Source organism: Procambarus clarkii, chromosome 21, assembly GCF_040958095.1.
Source record: "Procambarus clarkii isolate CNS0578487 chromosome 21, FALCON_Pclarkii_2.0, whole genome shotgun sequence".
Taxonomy (NCBI): domain Eukaryota; kingdom Metazoa; phylum Arthropoda; class Malacostraca; order Decapoda; family Cambaridae; genus Procambarus; species Procambarus clarkii.
This window is the reverse complement of record NC_091170.1, coordinates 24,683,815-24,694,223: the sequence shown is the minus strand read 5'-3', so window position 1 is coordinate 24,694,223 and position 10,409 is coordinate 24,683,815. Positions and strand designations below refer to the sequence as shown.

Here is a 10,409-nt window from a genome sequence, read left to right as displayed (position 1 = left end):
GGAGGTCTCAACTGTGTGTGGAGGCCTCGGGCCTGTGTGGCCTCAACTGGTGTGGAGGCCTCAACTGGGTGTGGAGGACTCATATGGTGTGGAGGCCTCAACTGGGTGTGGAAGCTTCAACTGCTATGGCGGTCTCGGCTGGGTGTGGAGGCCTCAACTGGGTGTGTGTGTAGGCCTCAGCTGGGTGAGGAGGCCTCAACTGGGTGTGAAGGCCACAACTGGGTGAAGAGGTCTTAACTGGCTGTGAAAACCACGGTTGGGTGTGGCCTCAACTAGTGTGGAGGCCTCAACTGGGTGTGGAGGCTTCAGCTGGGTGTGGAACCCTCACGTGGTGTGAAGGCCTCAACTTGGTGTGGATGGTTCAACTGGGTGTGGAGGGCTCAACATGGTGTGGCCTGAACTAGTGTGGAGGTATCAACTGCGTGTGGAGGCTTCAGCTGGGTGTGGAGGCCTAAACTATTGGAGGCCTCAACTGGGTGTGGAGGCCTGATGACTGTGGAGGCCTCAGCTGGGTGTGGAGGCCTAAACTGTTATTGAGGCCTCAACTGGTGTGGAAGCCTCAACTGGTGTGGTGGGCTCAACTGGGTATCGAAGCTTCAACGGGGTATGAAGGTCTCAACTGGTGTGGAGGTTTTAACTGTTATTGAGGGCTCAACTGGGTGTGGAGGCCTCAACTGGGTGTGGAGGCCTCAACTGGGTGTGGAGGCCTCAACTGGGTGTAAAGGTCTAAATTGGGTTTGGAGGCCTCAACTGGGTATGGAGGCCTCAACTTGTGTGGAAGTCTCAATTCGTATGAAGGTTTCAACTGGTGTTGTGGCCTCAACTGGTATGGAGGCCTCAAGTGGTGTGGAGGCCTCAACTGGTGTGCAGGTCTCAACTGGTGTGGAGGCCTCAACCGGTGTGGAGGTCTCAAATGGTGTGGAGGCCTCAACTGGTGTGGAGGTCTCAACTGGTGTCGAGACCTTTGCTGGATGTGGAGGCCTCAGCACTGTGTGGAGACCTCAGTTGGGTGTGGATTTCTCAACTCGTGTGGAGACCTCAATTGGTGTGGAGGCCTCAGCTGGTGTGGAGGCCTCAGTTGGGTGTGGAGGCCTCAGCTGGTGTTGAGGCCTCAGTTGGGTGTGGAGGCCTCAGCTGGGCGGGATGCATCTAGTGGGTGTGGAAACATCAGCTGGCGTGGAGGCCTCAGTTGGATGTGGAGGCCTCAGCTGGGTGTGGAGGCCTCAGCTGGGCGGGATGCATCTAGTGGGTGTGGAAACATCAGCTGGTGTTGAGGCCTCAGTTGGATGTGGAGGCCTCAGCTGGGCGGGATGCATCTAGTGGGTGTGGAAACATCAGCAGGGTGGGGAGGCATCTGCTGGGTGTGGAGGCCTCAGCTAGGTGGGGAGGCATCTGCTGGGTGTGGAAACATCAGCAGGGTGGGGAGGCATGGAGTTGAGGGGTCAACGCAGGGGGTGAGGTGTGCTGGTTGGGGAGGGTACTCGGATGGGGAAGGAGGGATCGGTCGGTTTGGAAAGTGGTTGTATTGTATTGGAGGTTGGTTGCTGTGTTGAATTGGTAAATAATATGTATTTGCATGACATATTATATACATGCATATATATACACCTTGGGAACGTATGACATTGAGAATATGAGGTTTGGAATTTTGACTCAACGTTCCATTCGCATCCGAGCGTGTTTTTACATATCCATACTATATAGATGTTGTGACGGGTTGTGGTATCGCAGCTATACTGAACCCAGAATTTATTTTTACTCCTAAATGGAGAGGTAGCAGGGTATGTATCACTGTTGGGATACCTCTCGGTAAAAGCAGATACTTGATAATAACACTGGTGGCGGATTACCTTGATAACTCTTGAGCAGGTTGACGTGACGGAGTTGTGTCTTGCGACGCCGGAGTCTCTAGAATGTAGTTGTTGTTCTTGCATTCTTTGATGCGATAAGGTCCTGAAAATTTACTTTTAAATGGAGAGGCTGTGATAGGAAAATAGGCTAGAACGAAGTCTCCTACATTAAACTTTCTTACCGTGGTGTTCTTGTCAAAGTGTGCTTTCATCTTATGTTGGAAGGTCAGTAAATTAGCACTAGCAAACTTATGTAATTGTTCAAGTTTATGTCTCAAGTTTTTAAGAAACTGAGGCACATTAAGGGCACTGAAGGTGATTGACGTCAAGGACTCTTTAAAAGCTTTAAGATGACCACGACACTTACGACTGTAGAGCATATCATAAGGAGATACTCCAAGGGACTCATTAGGAAGACTTCTGAAAATACACATAAGGAGATCTAATTGCTTATCCCAATCCTTCTCAGTATCAATACAAAATTTCTTTAACAAAGACTTAATGGTTAGATGGCTATGTTCCAGAGATCCATGTGAAGCAGAATGATATGGACTGGACAAGACTTGGGTGATGTTAAATTCCTGAAGGGTTTTCTTAAACAATTCACTGGTGAAATTAGTTCCACAGTCACTTTGTATCTCCTTCGGGAAACCACACTGAGTGAAGCTCTTCAACAGATGCTTGACAACTGTAGCAGCCATAATATTCTTAACGGGAACTGGTATTGGGAACCTGGTTGTAGGACACATTATAGTAATGATGTAAATGTTGCCTGCGTGGGTTTTTGGTCAAGGCCCAATACAGTCAATTATTAACCTCCTGATTTTCCTGGTAAAAAGTTCAGAAGGCACAGAAATAGGGATAAGTGGTGCCTTGGGAATATCTACATTTGGTTTTCCTGCCATTTGACAGGTATGACAATTACTAACATAAATCTTGACATCTCGTGCTATGCCTGTCCAAAAATAGTTCTGTAAAAGGGCATTATAAGTTTAATGGATCCCATAATGAGACATCAGACATTGGGCCATAAATTAAAGGTATGATATCTTTTCTTAATGATATTGGAACCACTAGTTGATTCACGTCAGCCCAATCATCCTCCGCCTTAAGTTTACTGGGCCTGAATCTTCAATACAGTAATTGGTTAGTGTCTACATAAAATCCCGGAATGGCATCGGCCTTAATCTGTGCTTGAGAGAAAAGGAGGGTTAGTGACAAATCTGCTTGTTGTAACTTACGGAACTCCAATTGGTTGAGATTAGGAGGGAGGCCTCGCACGTATTGAGGGACAACTGCTGCTACTTGTTGTGGTTGAGCGGCTTGAGCATGGGTAGTCACTAGATCAGGCTGGGAGATGTCTGCTGATTCTTCTGTCACGGTTACCTCTTCCTCTGCTGCAAAAGTCATAGCGGAATCTTCTTCCGTGGCTGAGTCACAGATTTGGGAAGTGTCACATATGATCAAATTGGAGGAATCTTGCTGGTTGTCCTAGTCGTTGTCCAGGAGAAGTTGAATTCCTGGCATGGGGAAAGGTTTTTCCCGAATAGCAACTTAGATCTTTCCATGAATGAATGGACTGTGGCAAGCGCGTATGGTGTAGTTGCAGTGAGGTCAGTGATAAGGACAGTTTCTTCAGTGTAGGTGACTTGAGGTGAAGCGGCTTTTAGTAGAATAGACTGAAGCGAAGCTGTGTCACTCAAGATTGGGCTCTTACCCTCGAAAATCTCCACCATTGGCTGACACAGTTCCGGGATATTCATGTCTGTCAAATAAAGCAAGATCACTAACAGGAACATTTACATGTAGGCTTGGTAGGCTTAGTGGGTGGATGCTTTGGCTTAGTTGAAACTGTACTAGTGGTTTTACACTTACTATTCTGACACTGGTCAATAAGGTGTCATAAGTCTTGCAGTAACGACAGTAAAGTGCATAGTTAGTGTCCTTACGACTTAATTTAGGTGCAGCTTGACTGGACCAAGATGTTTTACTGTAACCTTAGTCAACAGGTTTATGAATTAAACTGTAAGTATCAGCTAACTGTGCACATTTACTGAGGTTCGCCTCTCCCTTATCTGCAAGATATAGGCGTATGGGGTTTGGTACTCTGCGGGTAAACTCTTCCATCAATATTACATTTATAAGTTCTTGGAATGTGTTCACCTGAGCTGATGCTAACCATTTTAAAAAATACCTGGTTTTTGTCTGCACATACTCCACGTAGGTTTGAGCCTGAGTTTTTATATAGTCTCTGAAGCATCGTCGGTAGCTCTCAGTGGAAAATAGATAAGCGGCAAGGACTTCTTCCTTGAGTACATCGTCGTCAGTCTCGTTTGCAAGAGTACTGAGGGTTAAGGCAGCTCTTCCTGTAAGGTGTGACCTGAGAAGTATAGACCATTGATTCCTAGGCCACTGTAACTAGGGGGAAAAAGCCTCGTATGACACAAAAAATTAATCTACTTCTGCCTCTACACAAGGCGGCATCATTTTAATACAATCTGAGGACTTAAAACATACCGGTAAGTTGGCTTCTGCTTCACGGCGTTGAGAGATGTGGGTACTTTCAAGTTCTAACTCCTGGCGCCAGAATTCGAGCGTGGTGTCTGATCTACCTTGTTCCTAGCGTAATGTGATGCCAACTCCATCCTCCTTTTGTTGTCTCTTGAGTTGAAGCTCTTGAGCTAGGCTTTGCAGTCGTTCTACTTCTCTTCGACGGTGCAAGTCAGCTTCTTGTTCTTGACGTTGACGTTGCAGTCAGCTTGTTGACGTTGTAGTTCAGCTTCATGTTGCAGGATCTGGAGTCGTTCTTGTTCACGTGCACGTTTTAATTCAGCTTTTTGTTCGTAGAGCCGGAATTGTTCTTGTTCACGCGCACGTTGTATTTCAGCTTCTTGTTGCTGCAGCTGGCGTTGTTCTCGTTCACGTTCACGGGCTAATTCAGCCTGTTGTTGTCTCATCTAACGTTTGCGTTCATCGCCAGCAGCTTCTAGTTGTGTTAACTCGATTTTTAGTTTCATGTGTGTGAGTGGGGTTTTATCAGCAGCTCTATGTTGGTAATGCTACTCTGGAGTAATGAAATCATTGTCAGCAAGGTAATCAACAATCAGGTTATGAAGCTCAGCTTTGGTGACCCCATGGGGGCGAGTGTTGTGATACTTTGTTGTCAACGTTATCAGTTCGGCTCCAGAAGCATGAGTTGATGTGTGGAGCTCCTCCTCAGGGTTGCACGGAATGCGGCTAACCTAAACATATTGAATATTATATAAATGCAAAATATCAATGGAAGAAAAATGCGAGTACCCTGTAGGTGAACCTGTGGGACATTTGGGGCTTGACTCTATTTATTTAAATATTAATGTAATGAAATTCTATTACGAAGGACCACCCGCTTTTATAGTAAAGAGGGAAACTAATAAAATATGATCATTGGAAAATTCCTAGATGAACCAGTAACTATGGATAAAATACTAGAGAATATGATCACTTATATAATTAATGGGCTGTATAATTTAACTGAATCAAAGCCTCAAACACCTACATTGGGGGTTATTACTGGAACTTCATATATGTCCAGGAACTAGTGTGGTTCGTGCACCAGTTCATTATGCAATAATCTAATCCTATGACCAGTTATAGAATCATTATATTTGTCACCAATAAGAACATAGATTATGAACATGAGAAATTAATAATTATAATAAACACATGTCAATCCAAAGAAACAGTGCTCTGCATGAATAATACTACAGATAATGGAGTTTAAGGAATACGGAAGAGTCTTAGCTTGAAGACGATTTCCAAGACATCTGTTATGACTCATCCTCGGAATCCCCTGGACTCATCATGGAACACTGGGAGATGATTAACACGGGAAATGACAGCTCGGAGAATTCTTCACACACGCTGTAAATCAAATTATATTCAGTAGCAACAGATTAAGCTGCTAGACATCTATGTTCAAGAAAATTAGATTAAATAATGGAGGCAAATAATAACCTGTGGTTTTTTATAGTCGCTCTGCGTGACGACAAGCTACCCAGCTATAACCCCCCCCCTAAATGATGTATCAAATGGGAATAAAGGTACTTAGCTAATAGGGCACTGTGTAAGTTAAGGCTTGCCGAAGTTCGCGTCCTAGGTAACGAACACGTGGTGTCGAGCCTAGCCTAGATGCAACGCGCTTCACTGGCCGGTCACGTTGGGCTACACGGAACCAAATTTAACAGGTTCCTGGCTGAATGTCAAATTAAATCTCTTGACAATTCAACACGATGTGTAAAGTGACACTGACACCAGCTAAGTTGTTGTCTGCAAAGGTTCTTCACACCTCACAGTGGCGACTTTCATCTGGAGCTCTTGGTGGCGTCTACCTTGGTGGCTTGGGTAATGGCGTCTCTCTCTGAGCGCGTCGCCTCGTGTACTAGCGTCTCCCCTGCCCCGCTCCGCGTCCCGCGTTTGATACACAAATTATTTACTACGAATATTATCATTTCTCGCAGTTGTGATTGAAATGCTCGGATAAGGACGGGTTTATTATTCAGAGGAGTTAAATATTATTATTTGCCCGTTTTACGATGGTAAACGAGCAATGGAGATGAATTAAAATCTCTCCAGGGCATTCACGCGTGACGTTAAATTTGTTACCAGATAACAGTTATAACTATAAACGCTCTATTTGGCATTAGTTGGGGATCAGTTTATCTGCAATTAATTATCACACAGAACACGGTTGTTTTATAGAGAATCAAATTCAATTCTCAGACACACTGGATATAGTTGTGTTTATTATAATGGAATCTGACGCAATACTGGCGTCTGGTGACGTAAGAATTCTAGCCTTATTGTACAGATGTAATTATTAGTACATGTGAACTCTACGTTTGGTTAATTTTAATCACTACAATGATTAGTAGATTTAGTAATAATTAATAATAATACAACAGTGTTGTATTTAGTGTTGGAAATTTCCAACAGAACCAGTAAATGAGGATTAATAGACTGCCTTGTAAGTGATGTGGCAATATGCACGAGAATGGCTGTTATATGACTGGCAACACTGTACGTAAGTAATTATCTTGTAGGGCAACAATAATTTTACAAGATAAATTACTCTACTAAATATGATAACCTGAAATAAAACTAAGTCTTTGACTTTAGTAAGGACTTGGAGAAACAATATAAACGAATGTTTCGAGGTAGCAAAATATAAAGAGGATGTAGGGATGTCTGTACCCTGTACTCTAGTGTAGATAAGGGCAACAGTTGTCCTACTGGAACCGTGATAATTAACTGCAGATTTACCATTTCTTGTGCTCTGTAAAAGAATAGTGAAGTCCCTACCTGAGCAGTTAATCATGAACTTTGAACAAAGGTTAAGTTCATACAACAAAGTGGAACATAATAGTTTGAAGACAAATCAAAGTACCAGATAAGTCCCATAAGGGGTGATCTGCCTGATGTCCTCTCTGATGGGACAAAAAAATTGTGGACAAAAGATATAGCAATAACTTGGAAGACAAACCATTATGAGCATGAATTTGTGCATAAAACATCACGTAATTAAAGTCAATCTAACAAACAGATCACAATCTACTACACTTGTAAAGTAGATGTGTTCAGTTACCAGTATGTAAATCTCAAAATGAATTCTGAAAAAATCAGTGGATAAAAGCCAAATATAACAGCTAAACACAACATTAAGCAAGGGTACTAGGAACAGCTCCTGAGACCAGCTCAGAGAACAGCTCCCCGGACAGTCCCCCAAATTTATGTGACGGGTTGTGGTATTGCAGCTATACTGCACCAAGATGGTATGGCTCTCCCGCACATAAATAATAAAAAAAATGCTGCTATTGGCCTTGCAGTGTGTAAGTCGCAGATGGAAACAAATGAAAATCATCAAATAAATAATTACAGCAATTTACTGAAGTATTAATGAACAAAAATGGCACCTTAAAATACTTGGCTATTATTATATAACAAATCAAATAAGTATATGAAAGTTTAACTCTAACACAATACAAGATTATACTGGTGGTGCTGAAGACAACTACCATACCACCACAGCATCCAGCATACAACGTTGGCTGGAGGCAAACGGTGTTGCAGGAGGCCAAGGTGATCCAAGAACACTAGGAGAGAGACTGTCTTTCCAGGGAGGCGGTACCCTTTATGTAGTCCGGCAGTAATGACTCATCCGGTGTCAATGCAAGGTGGACATCTGGTCAACACGCAAACTGTTTGTTTGTGGCTGGTGGTGATTTTGTGTTGAACTGCACCACTGCCAGTTGAAGGTGGCTAACTTCTTGTTTGTGAAGTCAAACTACAGGTTAACAGATGTGCCCGGGTGTCCTCTGAGTCATACCAGGCTGTGCCAGGCCCTAGTGGGTACGGAGAGGTGGCAGGACTGATGACTCATCTGGGCTGGTGTAGATGTAGACTTCCTGTGCAGAGGCATTGAAGGTGAGGGGAAAACGCAGTTCCACTGCTATGCATGGTATTCATGTGACAATGCCACGTCTGTGACAGGGAAAAAAACATGCTTTTAATGAAATCTGTGTTTTTCAAGTATTTTTCATGTGAGGGAAATCTTCGAAACCTCTTTAGCGATTGCTTTCAAATTTAGACACAACATTACAGTCGAATACGTGTGTGTTTTTATATGCTTGCTATATAGATGATACACCTGTGACAGGTAAAAACATGTTTTTTTTTTAAACAGCATCATCTATTGCACATAATAGCAACACACGGTATACTAATTATGTTACGATTCCATTTCAATGTTTCCGATTACATTGATAAATAAAATTTTCATAGATTTTGATTTATTTTAATTTTGATTTAATTATTTTGTGTGACATTGAATTGGAATTCAGCTGTGTTGTTTACCATAATGTTCATTTCGTGAGTATAGTCATTTTTTTTATTTTTTTATTTTATTAATTTCGTTTTTTTAACTGTTCTTATTTTTCAGTGATGGGAACATCAGATCACATGGGAACACATCAAACGAGGGAGTGAGGAATGGTTGGGAAGATGAGGGGATGGGAGTGGGGCCGGATGGTGGAAAGGACGAGGGGATGGGGGAGAGGGTTTATAGTGGGGAGAACGAGGAGACGGTGAAGTGGGCGATGGTGGGGAGGACGAGAGAACGGGGGAGTGGAGAATGGTTGGAAGTACAAGGGGCGGGGGACAGGGGGAGTGGGGGATGGTGGGGAGGAAGAGGGAAGGGGGAATGGTGGGGAAGATGAGAGGACGGGGGAGTGGGAGATGGTGGGGAGGACGAGGGGACGGGAGGAGTTGGGAGGACGAAGGGATGGGAAGGAAGAAGGGGAGAACATGGGGATGGGGGAGTGGGGAATGGTTGGGTGGACAAGGGGATGGGGGATTGAGATGGGGAATAGTGGAGAGGATGGGGGGGGGGGACAGGGGAGGGTTGCTGTGGCTCAGCAGCACATGGGCTGCTGAGCCACAGCATATATATATATATATATATATATGTCGTACCTAGTAGCCAGAACTCACTTCTCAGCCTACTATTCAAGGCCCGATTTGCCTAATAAGCCAAGTTTTCCTGAATTAATATATTTACTATAATTTTTTTCTTATGAAATGATAAAGCAACCCTTTTCTCTATGTATGAGGTCAATTTTTTTTATTGGAGTTAAAATTAACGTAGATATATGACCGAACCTAACCAACCCTACCTAACCTAACCTAACCTATATTTATAGGTAAGGTTAGGTTAGGTAGCCAAAAAAAGCTAGGTTAGGTTAGGTTAGGTAGGTTAGGTAGACGAAAAAACATTAATTCATGAAAACTTGGCTTATTAGGCAAATCGGGCCTTGAATAGTAGGCTGAGAAGTGCATTCTGGCTATTAGGTACGACATATATATATATATATATAATGTCGTACCTAGTAGCCAGAACGCACTTCTCTGCCTACTATTCAAGGCCCGATTTGCCTAATAAGCCAAGTTTTCATGAATTAATTGTTTTTCGACTACCTAACCTACCTAACCTAACCTAACCTAACTTTTTCGGCCACCTAACCTATAAAGATAGGTTAGGTTAGGTTAGGTAGGGTTGGTTAGGTTCGGTCATATATCTACGTTAATTTTAACTCCAATAAAAAAAAATTGACCTCATACATAATGAAATGGGTAGCTTTATCATTTCATAAGAAAAAAATTTGAGAAAATATATTAATTCAGGAAAACTTGGCTTATTACGCAAATCGGGCCTTGAATAGTAGGCGGAGAAGTGCGTTCTGGCTACTAGGTACGACATATATATATATATATATATATATATATATATATATATATATATATATATATATATATATATATATATATATATATATATATATATATATCAGTCTTTGAAAATGGGAATAAATATGAAATGGGATTAAATGTGCAATCATTGAAAATGGGATTGTAACGGCCAGCTTGAGCCAGTAACTGGGTTCTTTCTGTTTAATGTGCCGTATTGCCTCTTCTTCTCAAGAACTGGCGGTAGCAAGTAATAGTGGAAGGAATAAAGGGGTTAGA

The 10,409-nt window shown here is 42.8% G+C and overlaps 1 protein-coding gene across 1 annotated transcript; it reads left to right on the top strand.

Annotated features, from left to right (window-relative positions):
* The first annotated feature begins 606 nt into the window (after nucleotides 1-606).
* LOC138367213 (uncharacterized) lies at nucleotides 607-1,107 on the top strand. The gene has a single exon (XM_069328618.1). It carries the CDS (start codon nucleotides 607-609, stop codon nucleotides 1,105-1,107), a length of 501 nt encoding a protein of 166 aa, XP_069184719.1.
* The last annotated feature ends 9,302 nt before the right edge of the window (nucleotides 1,108-10,409 follow it).

Excerpts from the sequence above, each read along its gene's own strand:
- LOC138367213 (XM_069328618.1), top strand. The coding sequence starts at position 607 with ATGAAGGTCTCAACTGGTGTGGAGGTTTTAACTGTTATTGAGGGCTCA.